Consider the following 19,100-nt stretch of genomic DNA (forward strand, 5'->3'; position numbering starts at 1 on the left):
CTCGAAACCCCAGACAAAGCCATGCGGGCGCCGGAGCTGGGGACACCAAGTGTTTAATTGCCGTGAACGAGCCTTGGTCCTACACAGTAGGACAAACAGCTCTGGGGCAGAGCCGCCCTGTCCCCGTCCAGCCTTGTCCCCAGGGGCCCATGGCCAGTGGCGGCTCATGTGGCCCCCAGAGCAGTGAATAAATTAGAAACGGGGACACAAAAACACAAAGACACCCTGGGGATGCCGGGGGGGGGGGGAGCATGGGGCCCCCTCCTCAGCTGGGACTGAAGGGGGGTGGCTCAGGAGCGTGGGGTCACTGGGGCTGGCACAGGGAGCAGCTGGGGGGGGGTGGGAGATGGGGGCAGCTGGGGGCGTGAGGACACCTGGCCCCCAGGGGGGCTTGAGGACGTGGAGGGTCCCCATCACCCAGGGGAGGGAGGTGGGGACAGCTCGAGGACATGGTGATCCTTGGCATCCCAGCAGGGCGGGGGGGGCACCTTGGGGACAGGGTCCCTCATCCCTTGGGACAAAGTGGGGGGGGAGCATGGACCCGGTCACCAGTGCAGGAAGATGATGGCTCGAGGGGGGGAGGCATCGGACGGAGCCCCCCAGGGTGCTGTGGCTGCCGTGTCCCTGAGGCAGGGGCTCAGGGCTGCCCAGGGGCCGCAGGCACCAGCAGGGGCTTGGGCAGCACGGGGGGCTTCATGGAGAGGGAGCGCTGGAGGGGGACGGGACGGGGACCCCAGGGTGGCCCCCCCGGGGCCCCCAGCGAGTGCATGCGGGCCAGGCCCCGGGCCATGCCAGGCGGCCTCGCTGCCGTGCCCGCCACCCCTGCCAATGAGTGCCTCTGTGCTAGGGGCCGGCGGGGCGGGGGGGGGCTGTCAGGGGGCACGTCGAGGCGCCGGGGTGCCCCGTCCCGGGGGGGCAGGGGGACGCTGGGCAGTGGGACGCCGGGCTGCACCCGGTTGGCAAAGGAGCCGGTGGCTGTGGGGCCAGGGGACAGCGGCCATCCCGCCCCCCCTGGCCCCTGCAGCCTCTGCAGCCGTTCCTCCAGGGAGGCCTTGGGCGGGGGTCCCGGCCCGGGGGGCTCTGGGCACCCTGGGGTGCCGAGGCCGCGTCGGGGCTCTGCTGCCCGCTCCCGGGGTGTCCTGGCGGGGGGCTCCGGGGTGGCCTCAGGAGTGGGCAGCTCGGGGAGGTCCCAGTCACGGTCCCCTCCGTGGGGCGGCAGCGGTGGGTAGAGGCGGGGGGCAGGCGGCTGGGGCGGGGGGCACGGGGCGGCGGGGGGCGCCGGGGCACCCTTGGGTGCTGCAGGGCGGCGGGTGAAGGCCGCCAGCAGCCCTGCAGCCAGGGCGCCCAGCACGAAGGCTCCCAGCACGCAGCCCACCAGCACCGGCACCGGCACCGCCGCCACAGCCCCCGGCACCGCCTGGCGCACCCCTGCAGGCAGCACCCGTCAGCTGGGTCCCCGCGTCCCCTCCTCTCCCCCACACCATACCCCCCTTCCCTCCCCCCCCCACATTCTTGGGGTTCTTCTCCCATGCTTTGGGCCCCTGTCCCACCCCTGGGGTCCCTCCTTGTCCCTGAGGGACCTCCCAGTTCCTGGATCCCTCCCCGGTTCCCAGGGTCCCCTCCCAGGGGTGTCCCGGTGGGTGTCCAGGGGACCAAGGGGTATCACTAACCGTGGGCCAAGTCCCTGTCCCCGTCACTGTCCCCTGTAGCTGATGCATCTGTGAAAGGAGAGGGGGCGGTGGGCCAGGCTACCCACAACCCCTGCCTGGAGCCGCCCACGCCCCCCAGGCTCCTCCACAACCTCCGGGGTCATCCAGATGCCCGCCTGGTGGCACTGGCATCCCCCTGTGACCTCGTGTCCCCAGGTGTCCCCCAGCACCCCTCCACGGGGCCGATGTCTCTCAATGTCCCCAGATGCCCACCACATAACACCCACACCCCACTGTCCCCTCGTGTCCCCCCTCACCGTGGCAGGTCCCTGTGAGCCCGGTGGATCCCTCGATGTCCTGCTCAAAGCCAGCCCTGGGTGCGCACAGGAGGGGACGCATAAGACGCTGTCTCAAGTGCCCCCACCCCACGAGGAAGGGACCCAGGTTGTGGGGTGTAGGGGGGGACACACAGAAGCCTCCGTGTGCTTTGCAGCAGTGCGTGCAGCTGCGCGAGGGACAGGGGATCGGAGACACTTTGGGGGCACTCACGGGAGGTCCTCGGAGAAGGGGACGCAGCCCCCAGGGGGCAGCCAGACGCAGTAGGGGTCCCGGGCAGCCAGGCAGCTCCTGCACGGGGCCGGTGCTCAGCACAGACACGCAGGGCCTGGGCCCGACAGCGGGGTGCCCTCGCACGCTCCGGGCCCTTGCACGTCACCGCGCCCCCCACCCCGCAGCTCACCGGCGGCAGGCCCCATGCCGGGCGCAGCGGCTCAGGGGCAGGCGCACGAGGCAGCCGGCGAAGGCGACGAACAGCTCCTGGCCTGGCGTGTGCAGCTCCAGCCCCAGCACCCGGCTGGCACCACGTGGCCCCCGGCACCTGGGTCCCCCCACAGTGCGTCACCGTGCCTGCACCCCCCCCCCCCATCAGCACCCACAGCCCCTTGGCACCCCCCCCAGCGCTTGGCAGCACCCATGGCACCCATCTGCACCCTGCAGCCCCATGGCCCCCACCAGAACCCCATGGCATCTGCATGGCCCCATGGCACCTATCAGCACCCTGTGGCACCTGCATGCCCCCACCCCCCCCAGCACCCATCAATGTCTCACGGCACCCCACACAGCCCCCCAGCACCCCACAGCACCCACCCCAACACCATCCCTGCCCCACAGCACCCCCGTCCCAGGGCCACTCACCACCTGGGCTCGTAGAGGCTGATCTCCTCCAACAGCAGCACCTCTGCACCGGGCTCCCCGGTGTCACCAGGCGCTGCGGGGTCCCCAGAGTTCTGGATGTCCCCGGGACTACGCGTGGCTGCCAGGACCTTCAGCACCCGCCCGTCCTCGGCACCCAGGAAGAGCACGGTGTGGTTCCCCCGTGGCCCCGCGCCCACATCCACCGCCAGCTGGGTCAGCCTGCGCCACGCAGAACCCTCGTGTGGGGCCGTGCAGCCCCTTGCACGCCCTCACACCATGCCCTCGTATGCCACCGCACTGGGGGGGGGCTGACACACCCTTGCACCAGCCTCGCTTGTCCCCCCACCAGGGTTTTGCACGCCCTTGCATGCTGCCATGTACCCTCCCCCAGCATCTCACACACCTGCACACCAGGGCCGCGCGCGCGCTTGCACGAGCACCCTCCCCACCCCACAGCACCCACAGGGCCAGGCGCACCCTTGCCTCGGCACCTTGCACAATGCCCCCCCCCCCCCCCGTGTCCCCAGGCCCACCCGCCCTGTCCCCGGGCACCTGGTGCCGGTGCGGGTGAAGAGGGGCCGCCCGCCGGCGGGGGCCACGGCGCCGTGCAGCAGCGGGTGCTCCTTGGCGAAGGCCAGCGTCTCATCGGGGAAGTCCCCGGAGGTGACGATGGCAGTGGCTGAGCCCATCCCGGCACAGCAGCCAGGCCTGTGGCACAACCAGCATGGGGACAGGGTCCTCGTACGCACCCCGGGGACCCAGCAGGGTGAGGAGTACCTGGGCCGTGGCACCCGCTCCTCGGGCACGGGGGGCCAGGCACCCCCAGCACCTCGGGGCTCAGCGAAGTGTCCCTCGAACGCCCGCTCCACATCCGCCAGGTAGAAGGCGCAGACGGCCGAGCCAGGGATGCTGTGGGGGTGGCAGGGGTGGCACCGGCTCTGGGGACACCCCTGATGTCCCCAGGACTGCCCCATGTCCATATCCCTGTGTGAAGGCATCCCCGTGCCCTGCCGTGCCTCACCTCCAAGTCCCCCCCGCCTGGTCCCCATGTCCCCTTGTGTGTCCATGCACCTGTGTGCCTGCCCCCATCCCCACGCTCATGTCCCCCATGTCCCCGTTGTCTGTTGTGCACCCATGTGCCCCTGTCCTCATGTTCCCGTCCACCACAGCCGCGTCCCCATGCTCACATCCCCAACATTCCCTCGTGTAGCCACGTCCCTATGTCCCCGTGTGCCTGTCCCATAGCCACGTCCCCAGGTCCCCATGCTCAAGCCCACCACAAGACAATGTCCCCAGGCCCGTCACCCTGTCCTCATCTCCCCGCCGCCTGTGCCCTGCTCCCAGTCCCCGCGTCCCCGTGCCTGTTGGGCTGGGTGCCGAAGAGGGCTAGGACAGCAGGGCGCCCGTGCAGGGCGTGGGGCAGCGTCACGGCCTCCAGGACGTCGAAGTAGAAGACGGCGTCCCCGGGGACGGCGCACTGCAGCCGTGCCTTCAGGAAGGACGTCCAGCGGCGCTCGAGCACCCGCGGGGAGCCCCCGCGGTCGTTGCGGCACACCCGGGCCACCCGCGCCACCGCCACCTGCACGCAGAGCCACCAGCGTCCCGCAGGGCCGGAGGCTCCGGGGGACGGGCACTGGGGTCTGCCCCGCGTGGGGGCAGGGGGCAGGGCGGCAGTGCCCCCCCCTCGCTCACCTTGCCCAGCGCGCCGAGCTCCACCGCGATCTCCCGGAAGAAGAAGTAGATGTAGGGGCCGTAGGGCAGCGCCTGGACGAAGTGGGGCTCTGCGGACGCGGGGGTGCGGGGCCATCAGCCCCCAGCCCGCCCCACGGCGCCGCTCCCTCCCGTGCCCCCACCCCTACCCTGCAGCCAGCGGGAGCTGTACTTGAGGGTGCGCAGCGGGGGGCTGCGGGTGCCCAGGCTCCGGTAGATGACCGCGTCGCTCGCCTGGAAGTCAGCCACGGTGGCCGAGTAGAGGCTGCCATCTGGGGGCACGGGGACAGGGACAGCGGCGTCAGCCCCATCCCGGCCCTCCCCTGCCGGCTCCCCGCGACCCCGGCACCCACCAGCAAAGAGGGCGACGTTGCTCTGCCGGGCGTCGAAGGGGCACCGGGCCTGGCCGCTCAGCTCCTCGCCCTCCTGCAGCAGGCTGCGCGCCTGCAGGCGCCGTGCTCAGAGCCCCGCCGCTGCTCACCCCCCCCCGGCCCCGCTGCTCAGACAGGGGCCCCGTGGGGATCCCAGCCCCGGCGGCGGCGCCCCCCACCCCGTGCCCGTGCCGGGCCCCCCACCTCGTAGCTGCGGCAGACGGGGTTGAAGGCGTTGGTCCCGCAGGCGAAGAGGGTGCGGGCATCGCGCGGGACCAGCACGCGGATGTAGTTGTGGCACCCGTCCTGCGCGGTCGCACGCGGATGGGGGCACGGGGCCAGCAGCTGCCTGGCCCTGCCTCCCTCTGCCCCCACCCTCGTATCCCCCAGGCCGTTGTCCCCAGACCCGCCTCACCGTACCCATACCACGCGCCCCACATCTCCAGGCCCCAAGAGACCCCTGCCCCACACCCCTATGCCCCATCCCCCTGTCCCCTTATACCCCCATTCCTCCGTACCCCCTGCTGCTGTACCCCATAGCACTGTAACCTGTGCCCCTCCATCCTTATTGCCCCATATCCCCGCACCTTGCACCCCCACCCTTATACCTCCATCAGCCCACACCTCTATACCTTGTACCCTCACGGCCCCATGCCTTGTACCCCCACCCCCTCACGCTCCATGACCCTCTACCCCTGCACTCCCACACCCCCACACCCCTGTACCACCTCCCCCTATGCCCCCATATTCCTGTACGCAGTGCCCCCATACCTCTATATCCTGTACCCCTATACCCAGTACTCATATGCCCCATACCCCATATCCCGTGCCCCGTACCTGCAGCTTGCCCCGCATGGCGCAGCTCTCCCTGTCCCGCGTCTCCCAGGTGAGATGCTGCTGGCGAGATGGGGCTGGGCAGTGGGGACCCCCACCGAGACCCAGGCGACCCCAGGAATGGTGCCCCCGTCCCCCTTACCCGCTCAGGGTACAGCACCCGCTTGTCCTGCCCCAGGTCGAAGGCGTAGATGTGGTCCCTGGGAGGGCACAGCGTGAACAGAAGGGGCACGGGGACGTGCAAGGGGCACGGGGACGTGCAGAGCACCAGCAAGGGTAGGTGAAGGGAGGAGGGAACACGGGGTGCCTGCGCCCACCACGTACAAGCGGTGCCCAAGCGTGCAGAAAGGGACACACACGAGTGTGCCTATGCACGCAGTGGCTTGCACAAACCAGGATGAGCATCTCCAAACACACGCCAGCGAGCCCGAGACTGCACAAGCATAGACAACTCGGCACAAGCATGGAGACGTACGGACACGCGAGGCCAGGTGTGCACAAGTGTGCACAAGCTTGCAGAAGCAACCAAAGAAGCATGCACCAGCACAAAGAAGCATGCACAAGAACATCCAAGTTTGCACAAGCGTGCACAAGTGTGCAAAGGCACAGAAAGCACACACAGGCACAGGGAGGGGTGCACAAGCGCGCTCACCGTGCGGCGACGAAGAGGGTGCTGTTGAGGCGCAGCATGCGCTGGAAGTCGAGGCCGAGCTGGGCGGTGACGTTGTCCCCCCGGAGACCCCCGAAGCGGGGGTAGGTGGCAGTGGCTGGGGGATGTGGGAACACGGTGACGACGCCCCTGGCTGGCCCCGTGCCCCCAGCCCCCGGTCCCCGCTCACCTGCCAGCCCCACGGTGCTGCGCGGCACCAGGTCCCGCGGGAAGGACTGTGCCACTCCCCTGGGGGCCCCAGGGACCGCGACGAGGACGAAGGCCAGCAGCACCCCGAGCATCCTCCCAGGCACCCGAAGGAGACGGGGGGCGGCCACTGAGCCTGGACCCCTCTGGGCTGCAAGGGGTTAATCCCTACTGGGGAAACTGAGGCAGGGCCGTGGGGGGGGGCGCGTGTGCAGCACCATGGGGACACTGGGGACAGTGGTGGCGTCCCCTCCGTGCAGCTTCAAGCACGGGGACAGGGCCCCAGTCCTCTTCCCAGTGCCACCAGTGCCCCTTACCAGTGCCACCGGTGCATCTTGCCAGTGCTCCCAGTGTCCCTGTCCCCACACCCTTTTCCCGCGTGCCCGTCCCCGATCCTCCCATCCCAGTGTCCCCAGTGCCCCAGTCCCAGTGCTCCCAGTGCCTCCCGCTCCCGACGACCACGGCCGGTGTTGGGACGGGATGCGAAGCACAAGCAAGTGCCAGACGCAGCGACACCGGGACCGGCACCGGCACCGGCACCGACACCGACACCGGCACCGACACCGACACACTCGCCCCGTGCAACACCCTCCCAGCACCACCGCACCCGGCTGCCCCCCGCAGCAACCCCCGGCGCCCCGCAGCACCCCCCGGCGCCCGCCGCCCCCCCCGGCACCCCCCGCGCCCCGCTCCCGGTACCGGCTCCGCGCCGCGCCCCGAGCGGCCCCGCGGCCCCGAGCGGCTCCGCCCCGGAACGGGCCGGGACCGGCCGGGACCCTGAGCGGGGGCCGGGGGCGGGAAGTGACCGGGGGGGGGGGGAGCTGCGTGGGGCGGGGGGGGCCGGGGCGCGGCCACGCGGGGCCACGCGTGTCACCCCCCCACGGGGAGGACCCGGGCGGGGCCGGGATTTGGGGGATTTGCGGTTTTCGGGCGGGGCGGGGGGGGGTGCGGGGGGGCAGCGCCGTGACACCGCCGTGGCTTTGCCCCCCCCGTGCTCCCCCCCCTCCCCCCCCGTCGGCCCTATAGATAGGCGCTAATCCCGTTAATGAGCTGATCCCCGGGAGCCCACGAGCGCGCGCACGTGGCACCGTGGACGCGCGTGTCCGCGGGCGGCCGAAACCTCCGCCCTGCGCTGCCGGGGGGGGGGGGGGGGGGGTCGGGATCGCGTCCGTCTGCCCGCCCGTGGACCCACGCGTGGGAACCCCCCCGCGGGGACTGGGAGCTCACTGGGAGAACTGGGCCCCCCCCTGCTCCGCGTCCTCCGGCACCCCCGGGGACGTGAAGGGACCGGGGGACCCCGCCGGGGGGGTGAGGGGGGGGGGTGGGGGCGGTGGTCCCGCGGCCCCCGGGGTGCGGGCGCGAGGCGACATCTGGCGGCACCGCGCGGCGTGGCGGGGGCGGCACCGCGGGCCCGGGGGGGGGACAGAGCAGAGGGGACAGCGTCCGTAGGGGGGTGCTCGTGTCCCCGGGGGGGTGGCGGCACCCCCAGGGTGCTCCCCGCGTCCCCACGGCTGTCCCGGTGTCCCTGCGGTGTCCCCGCGGGGCCGCGAGCAGGCGGGGCGGGTGCCAGCTCCGTTTTATTTACAGGTCCTCAGGGGAGGGCAAAGGGGGCGACAGACCCCATCCCCACGGGGGTCCAGGCACTGACACGGGGAGGCTGGGGGGCTCCCATCCCCCTCACAACCCCCCCAAAAAAACAAAACAAACCAAAAAGCACCACGAGGGCAAAACCATACAAATAAATAGGATCGGAGGGACAGAGCCCGGCCGGTGACTCCTGTCCCGGTGCCTCGCGGCGTCCCCAGGCGGGGGCCGGTGGCGTTTGGGTTTCCCCAAAGCGGGGCCGGGACCCCCGCAGGGGATGGTGAGGGGGCCGCCGCCCACAGGCTCCCCGCGGGTCCCGTCCCCGGGTCCCGGTCCCGGTGTCACAGCGTGAAGATCTCGTCCTCGGCGTCTCGGAGCGCGGCCGCCCGCGGCGTCCTGGTGAGGGGCCGGGGGCCGAGCCGGGGGCCGAGCCGGGGGTCCCCGCTCTCCGGGCGCGGGGTGCCCTCGGCCTCGGCCGCGCTGCGGGGGACACGGGGGGGGGGGGGCGGTGAGGGGCAGCCCCGCGGCCGGCGCCCCTCCCCGCCCCCCCCGAACGCCCCGGGCCGGGCCGGCCGCGCTCACCCGGTGCTGGCGGCGCGGAGCCGCTGAGCCGCCGCCGCCGCCGCCTTGGAGCGCCCGATGTCGGCGTCCAGCTGCCGCAGGAAGTCGGCGGCCGAGAGCTCGTGGCGGGACGGGGCGGGGGGGCCGGGGTCCGCCGGTGCCCCCCCCCCCGCCGCCGCCGCCGCCTCCTCCTCGCGGCGGAGCCCCCCCGGTGCCGGGATGAGCAGCGTGGGCTTGAGGAAGATGGGGTCCGAGGCGTAGAGCCGGTTGGCGCGCAGGATCTGCTCCGGCTGCCGGGGACAGGGACGGGGCCAGGTGGGGACGGGAACGGGAAGGGACGGGGGGACCGGGGACAGGGACGGGACCGGGACCGGGAGGGGACGGGGGGGGGGCGGGGACAAGAACGGGACCGGGACCGGGACACGGAGGGGCCGAGGGGCGGGACGCGGTGGGACGGGGCCGGGGCCGGGGCCGGGGCCGGGGGTGGCCGGGGCCGGGCGCGGTGCCCGGTCCCGGGGGCTCATCCCGGTGCCGGCCCGGCCCCGCCGCTCACCGTGACCCCGTAGCGCAGCGCCAGCCCCGGCAGCGTGTCCCCGGGCTCCAGCCGGTGCTCCCGGCCGCCCGCCGCCCCCCGCGCCGGGGGGGGCCCCGCCATAGCGGGCGGCCCCGCTCAGCCCCGGCCCGGCGCGGGGGCGCCACCGCCCCGCCCCGCTCCCGGTAAGGCCCGGCCGCCCGCGCGGAGGCCTCTGGGACTCGTAGTCCTCTGGAGCCGGGGCCCCGCCGCTCCTTCGGGCCCCCGCGGCGCTCCCCGCGCTCCCGACCCCCGGGGGCTGCTCGCTCCCGCCCAGCCCCCGCCCCGCCGCGGTCTCTGCCCCCCGTTCCCCCGGGGGGCTCCGTGCTCCTCCCCGGCGGCGAGGGGCGCGGAACTACAACTCCCGTCATGCCGCGGGGCCTCGCCAAGCCGCGGGCCGCTCCCGCCCCGCCCCTTTAAGCTCCCCATTGGTCCCCCCCTGCCCGCGCGCGGTCCGCCGGGAAAAGCGACCCGGAAGCGGGGAGGGGGCGGTCCCCATGGTAACGGGGCGGCGGCGCTGGGGGCCGCCATGTCCTTCAAGCGGGACGGCGACGAGCCCGGGCAGCTGGCGGCGCTGCAGGTGGGGCCCCGCGACCCCCCCACCCCCCCCGGACCCCGATCTCCCCGTCCCCGGGCTCCCCCTGCCCGGGTTTGCCCCGTGTGCCCCGCCCCTCGGTGTCCCCCCTGCCCCCCCCCGCCCTGCCCGGCCCCCCCGGGATTTCTCTGCCCCCCCCCCCCCCACCCCCGCGCCCCCCTCCCCGCCTGCAGCGCTCCCGGTTCCCGCTCTCCGCCCTCCTGGTCCCGCCTCGCAGGGGGTGGCGGGGCTGGCGGGGGGGCTGCTCCCTGCCACGACCCCCCCGAGGTCCGGGGGGGCCCCGGGTGCCCGTTTTGGGGGGGGGGGGGGCAGGGGCCGGGCACTATCGCGGCCTCTCGCTCCCTCGCAGAAGCGGCGCGTGGCGGAGCTGCTGGCCAGCTACATCCCCGAGGAGGAGGCGCTGCTGCTGCGGAGCGGGAGGTGAGCGGGACCCCCCCCCCCCCCCCCCCCCCTCCCTGGGGACACGGGGCGGCTCGGGGGGCTGCAGGGCGCTGACGGCGCCTCCTCCCTGCTACAGGTACGCCTGCACCGTGTGTGCCCACCGGCCCGTCTTCGACACGCTGGAGGTGCTGGCGGTGCACCGGGCTGGCAGGAAGCACCTGGGCAGTGAGTGTGGGGCTGGGGGGGGCTGGCGCTGGGGGGGCCACGCCGTGAACACCCACCTGCTTTCCCTTCTCTCCCCTTCTCTTCCCTTCCCTTCCTTCCAGGCCTGCAGCGCTGCTATGGCAGTGAGCGCTGGCGGGAGGACACGGCGCAGGAGCAGCGGCACCAGGAGCTGGTGCGGGTGGAGGCGGCGGGCACGCAGGTGGGCGCGCTGTCCTCTCCCCTTCCCTGGCACCCAACGGGGCCTTCCTGAGCTCTGCACCCTCTCCCCAGGGCTCCCCAGCCCCTTTGCTGGCCCGGACGAGGAGGATTGCCCAGAGTGCCCTGCTGAAGGCTGCTCCCTACAACAGCTGCTGCCGGAGGACAGGGTGAGGGCTGCTGGGGCGTAGGGAAAGCTCCGGCCTGCTCCCAGCTGCCCACCTGGGGTGGCCGTGCCCTAGGCCTGACCCCGTCCCCTTACAGGGCAGCTGGAAGCGGCGCACGAGGGGCGAGGACCCAGCCAGGGCCGAGCACTGCCCAGGCTCCCTCTCAGCACAGGGACGCCGTGGAGGCCACCCCTGCAGCCCTGCTGCCAGGGCAGCGCAGCCGGCAGGCAGGTGAGGGCAAACTGCGGCAGGACGGCGCGCCTGGGCGCTTTCTGCCCTTTCTGCGGGTGTCACCATCCTGCGCCCCTCTCCGCTCTCCCAGGTGCACTGAAGGCAGCTTCCACCCACGCCGGGCAAGGCAGAAAAGGGAAAGCAGCAGCATCGTCCTCACAGCCGAGTCAGCCCGAGGCCCTCAGCCCCGCGAGGCGCCAGGCGCTGGAGCAATACCTGCAGCTGCGGAGGTGAGTTGGGCCCTGCTGATGGGGAACCCCCAGCGAGCCTCCCCTCACCCCGTCTGCCCATCCCCAGCGCCGGCTGGATCCAGGATCGCTCTGGCAAGTGGGTGAAGGATGAGAACGCTGAGTTTGACTCCGATGAGGATGAGCCGCCTGCACTGCTGCCAGCCTGAGGTCCCCGAGCCCCAGGGCTGTCCCCGACCCCGCTGTGTGCCACAAGAACAGAGGCAGCTGGAGACGATGGAGGCGATCCAACCGCTGGGGCAGGTCCAATACGTGGTGTGGCACTGGGGGTCCCCTCGCTCTTTGTTCCCACCTTTTCGGGTGTCCCTATCCTGGCCAGAGCACTGTGATCTCAGCTTGGATTTTGGCCCGTTGCTGCCCGTCTCTTCCTGTCCCCGGCCCAAGTCACACTCGCTTTCCTAGCCAGGCACAGGTGCCTGTGGTTCGTGGCCTTTTGGGGTGGCGGCACGGGGCTTCCCCCTCCTCGTGGCCCCGCAGCTGTCCTGGCGCTTGGCAAAACACCCGGCCAGCTCACCTCCACCCTCGCCTCTGTTTCCCACCTCACTTCTGCCTCTGGGGCCCGTGGGAGCTCCCACCTCAGGGCACCCCCTGTGCCCTGCCAGCACCCTGGGGAGAGCTCCCAGCGGGAGCACCCACCGATGGGTCGCTTGGGCCCCAGGGCTGGATCCTGTCCCTGGGGAGGGCTCCTTGGCAGCGCTGCCTGGGGTGATGTTACACCTGGGCGCTGGGATTTACCCGCTTGCTCAGCTCAGACCTATAAATAGCCATTGGGACGGGTGCCAGGGCCCTGGTGAGTGAACGCCTGAGCCGGGTGCAGGTCTGGGGGCTCTTCCCAGAGCCCTGCAGCCCCCATCCACCCCGTGGGCACCCGGAGCTGGCCCCTATGGGCCCCAGGTGCCTGGTCCTGTTCCACAAGGGCACCCAGCTCCCCGCTGAGGGGTGCCCCGCTCCCCCCTGGCACAGGGCCTGGCCCCGTAACCCGATCCCCGGGGTATAAATACCCCGACCCTGCAGCCCGTTGCTCCACGAGGGAATCCAGGCATCCAACTCGCCCCGTAACGAGCCCGGGATCAATGGCTCGAGGCTAACGGGAGCCTCTGGGTCTCGAGCTCTGAAAAAGGGGTCCTCCAGCAGCGTTACCCTCGCTCAGCCCGTCCCTCCAGATCCTCCCACGCACAAATCCTGCCCCCGTCCTTGTGGCCCTGTCCCAGGAGCAGCCTCACACCCGGTGTCTCCGTAACCTTTATTTACAGCTGACCCAGCCCTGGGGAGCCCAAAGCGCAGCTCAAGGGCGAGCTGAGCACCGGGGTCTGCAGGGCTGTGCTGGGAAGCGCTCAGGTTTTCTTCTGCTTGCGACCTGGGGACAGGGGAAGAAGCAGGTCAGGGCCAGGGCTGGGTGCCCCCCCAAACCCCATTCTTCCCCCCACCCCCGGCCTCATTCCTGCCCGGGGCAGCAGCGGGGCACTCACGGAGCTCGTTGTTGCGGGTGATGGCGATGGCGGCGCGGGCGCGGGGGCCCTGCTGTGTGAAGTGGTACCCGAAGCGCACCACGGAGGGGCACTGCTCCAGCATCGTCGCCATCTCCATCTCCACCGTGTCACCCAGCCGCTGGCACTGCGGGGCGGGGGCACGGTTGGGCCAACTGGGCACACTGGGCAAACCGGGCACACGCCCCAGGCCACCCGTGGGTGCCCATCCCTACCTGGTTGTCCACCTTGAGCTCGCTCAGGGTGCTGTTCTGGTACATGGCCTTGATGATGCTCATCATGCCGGCGCTGGTGATGAAGTTGGACTCGATGTTGAGGCTCTGCAGCGTCTTGTTCTCCGTCAGCATCTCGGCCACCGCCTGCGGGAGCCCGGCATCACCTCGGGGTGTCACCCGGGGCTGGCTGCCCCACCGGCACCTTGTGGGCCAGTGGCGGGGGCAAGGCCACCAAAAGCTCGCCTGGCTGGTGCCGGCTGGGAGCTGGGGGAAGGAGACCACATCTCTGGGGACGTGGGGACATGGAGGGTCACGGGGCTGGGACTCACGGTGGCCACGGGGTCGTTGCTGCGGGTTGCCACCAGGCTGAGCTTCTTGACGTGGGTGTTGGTTTTCATGGCCTCACAGATGGCCTTCAGCGTGGAGATGGGAATGTCCTGCAGGGAGGGGACAGGGGCGTCACCGAGGAGAGGGGAACATCCCCGGGACAATGCAGGGGACACTGGGGGTGTGTGGATGTCTCCAAGGGCACAGGGGCCGCCCTGAGCACTTGCAGGGCGTCATCAAAGGGTTGCAAGTGGCACCAAGGGGCTGCAGGATGTCACTAGGGGGACGTGGCTGTCCCAGGATGAGGACCTGGGATGCCCCAGAGCCACTCGGGATGGGGACAAACACCCCAGGGATGCCCCAAGGTGAGGACCAGCCCTGCTGGTACCCTCCAGGGACACGCCAGGCCAGAGCAGCACCCTGGGACAGGGACCAGCCCTGTGGGGACACCCCAGGGCAGGGCTGAGCACACCAAAGACACCCCAGGGCCAGCACCCTGAGGACACCCTGGGGCACGGAGCAGTGCTCTGGGGACACCCCCAGGCCGCTGAGGCCAGCCGCCCCCCCCGGGCCCGGCCCCTCGCCTTGATGTTGTTGAGGTTGACGTCCTCCAGCGCCCCGTCGTTGGCCTGGATCTGCCGCAGCGTCTCCTCCACGTTGGTGGGGTTTGGGGGCTCGTCCGGCACCGGCTTGTACGTGTCGGGCTTCACCACGCCTGCGGCACACGTGAGTGCAGGGGGACGCGTGGGTGTGTGTGCAGGCACCCAGAGCCCCCCGGTGCACACGGGGGTGGGGGCTCCCCGCTGAACACAGGAGCGGGACCGCCTGCGGTGTGCCCCCGCCTGCCCCCGTCCTGCAGGGCGCACTCACTGTTGATGCCCTCGGTGTTGGAGATGGTCCCGCTGCAGATCGCATCGTAGTACTGCTTGTTGCTCATCAGCGTGTACATGCCCAGGATGGCTGCGGGGGCACCCCTGGGGTCACCGCAAGCCACGGGGCCATCCCACAGCCCCCCCTCGTCCCCTCCCCAGCCAGCCACGGGTGGGCTGGGGGCCAGGCTGAAAGCCGAGCGCAGGGGCACGCTGCTGCTTTTAGCCGGGCCCTGGCAGGGGCCCAGCGGAGGGGGCAGGGGACACGGATGTGACACGGGGATGGGGCAGGGGCGATGCACGGCCCCGCACCAGGGGTTGGTGCCGGGGGGCGGCCACGTGCGCGGGACCCACCTGCGATGTCACACATCTCGGCCTCGGTGGCGTTGGCCAGCGCCTCCTCCAGCTCTGGCTCCAGCGTGATCTGCTCCTCGCGGGGGATCTCCCGCTTGGGGTTCTTGGGCACGAACGGTTTCCCTGCGCGGGGGGACGCGGGGCTGCACCCTGCACGGCATGGCACGAGCCGGGGGGCAGCAGCCACAGGCTACGGGGGCTTGGTGGCCCGGTGCTGGGCTGGGGACAGGTAGAGGCAGCGCTGGGGGGATGTGCTGGGGCGGTTGTGGTACCGGGGCGGTGGTGGTGGTACCGGGGCGCTGGCGGTGCTGCGAGGTGGCCACGCTGGGGGTGACATTGCTGGGGGCAGCCATGCCCGGGGCTGGCGGGGGCCCAGCTCGCCCGGGACATCCGAGCCGCTGGCGAGGGCCATCCCGCCGAGCTAAATATACCTGGCGCTGCGGGGCCCCGTCCCCCGCGTCCCCCCAGCCCCGCACCTTTCTTCTCGCCGGTGAAGGGCACCAGGTCCTCGCGCTCGCCGGCCTCCAGCGCCTGTTTCTCCAGGTGCTGCAGCAGCGCCTCGCGATCCAGCGGCCCCGTCGGGCTCTTCTGCGTCTGGTCCCGCTGCCGCAGCCCCGCCGGCAGCAGCACGTTCTGGGGAGGCACCGGGGTGGCCGTGGGTGCGGGGCCCCTGCCTGGTGCCCCCTGCCCCACCTCGGGCCGGGCCGCGGGCGCACCTCAGGGTCCATCTCCAGCAGCTCCATGTCCAGCTGCTCCAGCTCCTCGGCTGACAGCTCCTGCAGGATCTTGTCCTCGTCGATGTCCCGGTACTTCTCCAGCTCCTGCCGGTAGGACGTCATGGCTGGGGGCTGAGGGGCGGCCTGGAGGGGGATCGGGGGGGGCTGAGCGGGAGGCTGCCGGGCCAGGGGAGCCCCCGCGCCGTGCCGAGCTCCCACCAGACACCCCACAGCCATGGGGCTGGGGCCTGCCTGGCTGGGGGGGGCACTGGGGCACCCCAGGGTGGGGTCCAGCCCAGCCCAGCCATCACCACACAGCTCTTGGGGAAACTGAGTCACGGCCCAGTGCTGGGGGCAGCTCCCAGCTCCACAGCCCCCACCCCACCGACACCCCCCTTCTGCACCCAGTGCCCCCCCAGCCCCCAGGGAGCAAGCAGGGTTGCATGCTTGGGACGCGGGGCCCTGCACCCCCTTGAGGTGCCCCAGCTGATGGGGATTTACCCCCTGACGCGCAGGTCTGAGGCTGGGGGGGGCACCCCAGGGGAGGCACCCGGTACCCACAGCAGGGACCTGCGCACTGAGACCTGTAGAAAGCCGGGGGCACCCCTTGGTGTGGGGACCCTCAGGGCCCCCCGAGCTGGTGCCTTTAGGGGTGACCCCCCCCAACCCCAGGGACCCCCCCGGCCCTACCTGGCCGCTGGCTGGGGCTGCAGAGCCTGCCTGGGCTGTGCCCCGGTGCTGAGCCAAGGGCTCCGGCCGCGCAGGGCATGAGATCAGCGTTTTATTCTGCGAGCCGGCGGCGGGGAGGGGCGAGATCACATATCGCCGGCGTTATCGAGCCCTGCCAGTGCCCCGCAACGGCTCCACCCCAGCACTGGGGTGGTGCAGGCCCCCCCCAGCGATCAGAGCCCCCGCAGGCCCAGCTGCGGGCTCCAAGCCCTGCCTGGGGGTGCAGGAAGGGGAGGTTTGGAGCTCACGCAGTGCTCTGGGAGGGAGATTTGGGGAACAGCCCCAGGCACTGCAGGGAGAGGCCCGCGTGTCCCGGGGTCCTCGGAGCCACCCCACCATCCCCTTTTCCCCGCTGAGTGCCCCTTAATGCCCCTTCCTCCTGAGCCTGGCCGGGGGCTCTGCTCCCCCGAGCTCCTCATTCAGCAGAGTCGTGTTTGGGTGGGGTTGGGTGGGGGTTTGCACTTGTCTTCAGCAGGGACCAGGGGCTCCCACGGCCCCACACGCAGCACTGAGGTTCTACTTGTTTATTGTAGGGTCTCCCAGAAACCAGGGGGCTGCACACGCTGTTTACCGTAGGGTCTTGCAGAGTTGCAGGCGCTGCTTGCGTAGCAGTGGAAATGAGTGTCTGCATGCTTGGCTTTGTTGGATGCTTATTACTAGGATTTTTCTTTTTTTATTAAAAAAAAAAGTATAAAGTCGATAAATAGAGCAACAAACCATCGCCCACGTGAGCTGGGGCACGCCCAAGAACGATCCAGAGCCGTCCGTGTGTGGCCACAGGCCCTCAGGTGGCGGGGACGCTCTGCTTGATGATGATCTTCTGGCGGGTGGCACGGACACCGGGGTCGGGGCCGGGGGGGGCGGCCCCCAGGGCGGCGGAGGCAGCGGCGCTGGGCAGCCCGTGCGCCGTGATGTACTTCTTGTAGGCCTCGCGGATGATTTTGAAAGCGCGGATGTTGGAGTAGGGGATGTCGGTGATGGGGTCGCGGTAGACGGCCGGCTTGTGGGTGACGGGGCAGATCTCCCTCACCGGCAGCCGCGGCGGCTTCGCTTTGGGGAAGAAGCGCTCGAAGGTCTCGTCGTCGGTGAAGGAGATGAAGGTGCGGGAGCACTTCCCGGCAGAGGCCGGAGCCGCAGCTGGGGCCGCCTCTGCCTGCTGCAGGTCTTGGTCCAACCTGGAAGGGCCAGAGTCAGCTCTGAGGAGACGCGCGGGGCCAGGGAAACCCCGAGAGCTCCCACACGAGGCAGTGCTGTCCCGCAGGAGCAGAACACGGGGCTGTGGGGCTCTGGAGCACTGCCCCAAACCCGTCTGCCTCCTGCTGTGGTAGAAAAGAGCCCAGGGTGGAATAAAGGATGGGAACTTGGGACAGACGGGTCTGGCCACGTGCAGTGTCGGGGGGAACCATCAGGACCCCATCGAGGTGACCCCAACCTACCCCTCCACATCCACGTTCTCCTCCTTGCCCAGCTCCGTGATGAGGGGCATGGTGACAGACCAGTACCGGATGACAGGCCCCACACACTTCCTCTTCTTCTGGACCTGCTTCTTTTTGTCAGCCTCCAGACGCTCGTAGTTCTCTGGGAAAGTAAGGCCGTGCCACGGGTGAGGCTCAGCACCCCCTTCACACTCACAACCCCTCCCCGTGTCTCCTCGTGCCCTGCTCACCCAGGGAGCGGAGGTTGATCTCCTCCGTGATCTTGGCCTCTTCCAGCAGCTCCTCCTGTGTCAGGGGGCGGTCGTAGTTGGGGCCGCCCTTCTTGCGCTTGGACTGCACCTGACGCTCCTGGATGCGCAGGAAGGTTTGGCGCGTGTGCTCTGTTGTCGACTGCCGCATGTGCTTCCGGCCTGCAGCGGGGGACAGAGCTCACTGCGGGCCCCGACACAGCTCCCTGCAGCCGGGAGCACGTTTCCAGCCCGGGGGCACGCGCGTCCCAGCCTGTGTGCACTCACTGTCTGCCACTTCATCCTGGAGCTCCAGCGGGGCCGATTTCACCTCTCGGGCCTTCTGGGAGCTGCTGCTGGGGGCATCGGCCTTCTTGGGGCGAAGGCTCTTGAGGGGCTCCTGCAGCGTTGGGCAGTGTGAGGAAGGGGAAAGGCCCGGCTTAGATGAGACCCCCTCGGGGGGCACCGTGCCGCATTCCCCAACCCATGGGGAGCGTCTCCTCCCTGCCGAGTCCTGGCCGCCCCCCTTGGGACACGGCCGCAGCCCCTCCCAGGGGGCCGGCAGCTGTTCGAGGGGGGCCCTGTGCTGTGCCCCCGGAGCCCCCCTCCCCCGGTGCCAGTGTCCTCCCTCCCGGTGCCCCCCCCAGGTGCCCCCCTCCGGCCCTCACTCCCCCGGTGCCCCCCCCCCGGGTGCCCCCTCCCTCAGAGCCCCCCCCTCCCGGTGCCCCCCGTTCCCCCTTCACCCGGTAGGCCTTGGTGATGATGCGGCGCCGCCTCTTGGGCTCGCTGTCGTCCTGGTCGCTGGCCGGCTCCTCGCCCTCGTCGATGTCGAAGTCGGAGTCCACCTCATCGTCGCTGTCCGACTGATCGCCCCGGTACTCGTCGTCGCCCGACTCCTGCGGGGACGGAGGGCCCGGGGCTGACACCGCGGCCCCCCCCGGCCCCCCCCAGCCCCCGTCCCGCCCCGCAGCCCCTCCCGGCCCCCCCGCACCTCGGTGAAGCCGCCGTAGGTGGTCTGGTAGAACTCGTCCTCCTCCTCGGCCTGCAGCAGCCCGGACAGGCGGTTCCCGGCCGTGCGGCGCGGGGCGCGGCCCTCGGCCAGGCTCATGGCGGCGGCGCCGTGACGTCACGGGGGGCGGCGTGACGTCACACCGCGCGCCAACGGCTTCAGTTGCGGGGCCGCCTCCTCCCCTCCCCTCCCCAACCCCCCCCCTCCTCTCCGGGCGCATGCGCTGAGCGGGCGAGTCCAAGTTGGGAGCGGGGGTGTGGGGGGGCGGAGCCGCCCCGGCAGTGCGTGCGCCTCTCCCTCCCCCCGCACCCGCGCCTGAGTGGTGAGGGCCGGAGCGGCGGGGGCGGGGCCGGGTGCGG

At 71.3% G+C, this 19,100-nt stretch overlaps 5 protein-coding genes across 6 annotated transcripts; 1 reads left to right on the forward strand and 4 right to left on the reverse strand.

The window, feature by feature from the left end:
- Nucleotides 1–37: 37 nt before the first annotated feature.
- Nucleotides 38–7,301, reverse strand: SEMA6C (semaphorin 6C). The gene is given in 18 exon segments (XM_027444467.3): nt 38–859; nt 862–1,428; nt 1,671–1,718; nt 1,967–2,022; nt 2,199–2,276; nt 2,389–2,526; nt 2,844–3,062; nt 3,396–3,551; nt 3,621–3,752; nt 4,205–4,422; nt 4,536–4,624; nt 4,703–4,825; nt 4,907–4,997; nt 5,129–5,230; nt 5,762–5,818; nt 5,901–5,958; nt 6,411–6,525; nt 6,598–7,301. Coding segments are annotated over 18 exon segments (2,673 nt in total). The 5' UTR covers nt 6,710–7,301; the 3' UTR covers nt 38–545.
- An 872-nt stretch (nt 7,302–8,173) lies between these two features.
- Nucleotides 8,174–9,605, reverse strand: LYSMD1 (LysM domain containing 1). The gene is made up of 3 exons (XM_038168012.2): nt 9,313–9,605; nt 8,781–9,049; nt 8,174–8,678 (listed from the first exon to the last, which is right to left on the reverse strand). Exons 1-3 carry the CDS (start codon nt 9,412–9,414, stop codon nt 8,540–8,542), a joined length of 510 nt encoding a protein of 169 aa, XP_038023940.2. The 5' UTR covers nt 9,415–9,605; the 3' UTR covers nt 8,174–8,539.
- A 146-nt stretch (nt 9,606–9,751) lies between these two features.
- SCNM1 (sodium channel modifier 1) lies at nt 9,752–11,725 on the forward strand. Of its 2 annotated transcripts, XM_038168013.2 has the most exons (8): nt 9,752–9,910; nt 10,275–10,345; nt 10,443–10,531; nt 10,633–10,730; nt 10,802–10,896; nt 10,991–11,124; nt 11,216–11,354; nt 11,422–11,725. In XM_038168013.2, exons 1-8 carry the CDS (start codon nt 9,860–9,862, stop codon nt 11,519–11,521), a joined length of 777 nt encoding a protein of 258 aa, XP_038023941.2. In that variant the 5' UTR covers nt 9,752–9,859; the 3' UTR covers nt 11,522–11,725. The 2 variants fall into 2 exon arrangements, with proteins under 2 accessions (XP_038023941.2, XP_038023942.2); XM_038168014.2 differs by lacking the exon at nt 10,633–10,730.
- Nucleotides 11,726–12,596: 871 nt separating this feature from the next.
- On the reverse strand, nt 12,597–16,405 carry TMOD4 (tropomodulin 4). The gene is made up of 10 exons (XM_027444640.3): nt 16,031–16,405; nt 15,341–15,484; nt 15,101–15,257; nt 14,625–14,747; nt 14,272–14,361; nt 13,986–14,116; nt 13,404–13,511; nt 13,075–13,218; nt 12,842–12,986; nt 12,597–12,729 (listed from the first exon to the last, which is right to left on the reverse strand). The coding sequence occupies exons 2-10, from the start codon at nt 15,461–15,463 to the stop codon at nt 12,707–12,709; spliced, it is 1,044 nt and encodes a 347-aa protein (XP_027300441.2). The 5' UTR covers nt 15,464–15,484; nt 16,031–16,405; the 3' UTR covers nt 12,597–12,706.
- Nucleotides 16,406–16,578: 173 nt separating this feature from the next.
- Nucleotides 16,579–18,942, reverse strand: VPS72 (vacuolar protein sorting 72 homolog). Its single transcript, XM_038168009.2, has 6 exons — nt 18,724–18,942; nt 18,476–18,628; nt 18,021–18,132; nt 17,736–17,915; nt 17,506–17,647; nt 16,579–17,244 (listed from the first exon to the last, which is right to left on the reverse strand). The coding sequence occupies exons 1-6, from the start codon at nt 18,838–18,840 to the stop codon at nt 16,854–16,856; spliced, it is 1,095 nt and encodes a 364-aa protein (XP_038023937.2). The 5' UTR covers nt 18,841–18,942; the 3' UTR covers nt 16,579–16,853.
- Nucleotides 18,943–19,100: the final 158 nt, after the last annotated feature.

The sequence above is a fragment of the Anas platyrhynchos genome, chromosome 26, assembly GCF_047663525.1.
Source record: "Anas platyrhynchos isolate ZD024472 breed Pekin duck chromosome 26, IASCAAS_PekinDuck_T2T, whole genome shotgun sequence".
Taxonomy (NCBI): domain Eukaryota; kingdom Metazoa; phylum Chordata; class Aves; order Anseriformes; family Anatidae; genus Anas; species Anas platyrhynchos.

What these genes read in the sequence shown, in the direction of transcription:
- TMOD4 (XM_027444640.3), bottom strand. Translation starts at nt 15,463, where the DNA reads ATGACGTCCTACCGGCAGGAGCTGGAGAAGTACCGGGACATCGACGAG. An exon ending in CGAGATGTGTGACATCGCAG is followed by an intron (nt 14,362 to 14,624) that starts GTGGGTCCCGCG and finishes GTGCCCCCGCAG; the next exon opens with CCATCCTGGGCATGTACACG. An exon ending in CACCCGCAACAACGAGCTCC is followed by an intron (nt 12,730 to 12,841) that starts GTGAGTGCCCCG and finishes CCCTGTCCCCAG; the next exon opens with GTCGCAAGCAGAAGAAAACC.
- SCNM1 (XM_038168013.2), top strand. Translation starts at nt 9,860, where the DNA reads ATGTCCTTCAAGCGGGACGGCGACGAGCCCGGGCAGCTGGCGGCGCTG. An exon ending in GGCAGCTGGCGGCGCTGCAG is followed by an intron (nt 9,911 to 10,274) that starts GTGGGGCCCCGC and finishes GCTCCCTCGCAG; the next exon opens with AAGCGGCGCGTGGCGGAGCT. An exon ending in TGGAGGCGGCGGGCACGCAG is followed by an intron (nt 10,731 to 10,801) that starts GTGGGCGCGCTG and finishes CCCTCTCCCCAG; the next exon opens with GGCTCCCCAGCCCCTTTGCT.
- VPS72 (XM_038168009.2), bottom strand. Translation starts at nt 18,840, where the DNA reads ATGAGCCTGGCCGAGGGCCGCGCCCCGCGCCGCACGGCCGGGAACCGC. An exon ending in CCTACGGCGGCTTCACCGAG is followed by an intron (nt 18,629 to 18,723) that starts GTGCGGGGGGGC and finishes CCGTCCCCGCAG; the next exon opens with GAGTCGGGCGACGACGAGTA. An exon ending in GAGAACGTGGATGTGGAGGG is followed by an intron (nt 17,245 to 17,505) that starts GTAGGTTGGGGT and finishes TGGCCCTTCCAG; the next exon opens with GTTGGACCAAGACCTGCAGC.
- LYSMD1 (XM_038168012.2), bottom strand. Translation starts at nt 9,414, where the DNA reads ATGGCGGGGCCCCCCCCGGCGCGGGGGGCGGCGGGCGGCCGGGAGCAC. An exon ending in CGCTGCGCTACGGGGTCACG is followed by an intron (nt 9,050 to 9,312) that starts GTGAGCGGCGGG and finishes TGTCCCCGGCAG; the next exon opens with CCGGAGCAGATCCTGCGCGC. An exon ending in CTCCGCGCCGCCAGCACCGG is followed by an intron (nt 8,679 to 8,780) that starts GTGAGCGCGGCC and finishes TGTCCCCCGCAG; the next exon opens with CGCGGCCGAGGCCGAGGGCA.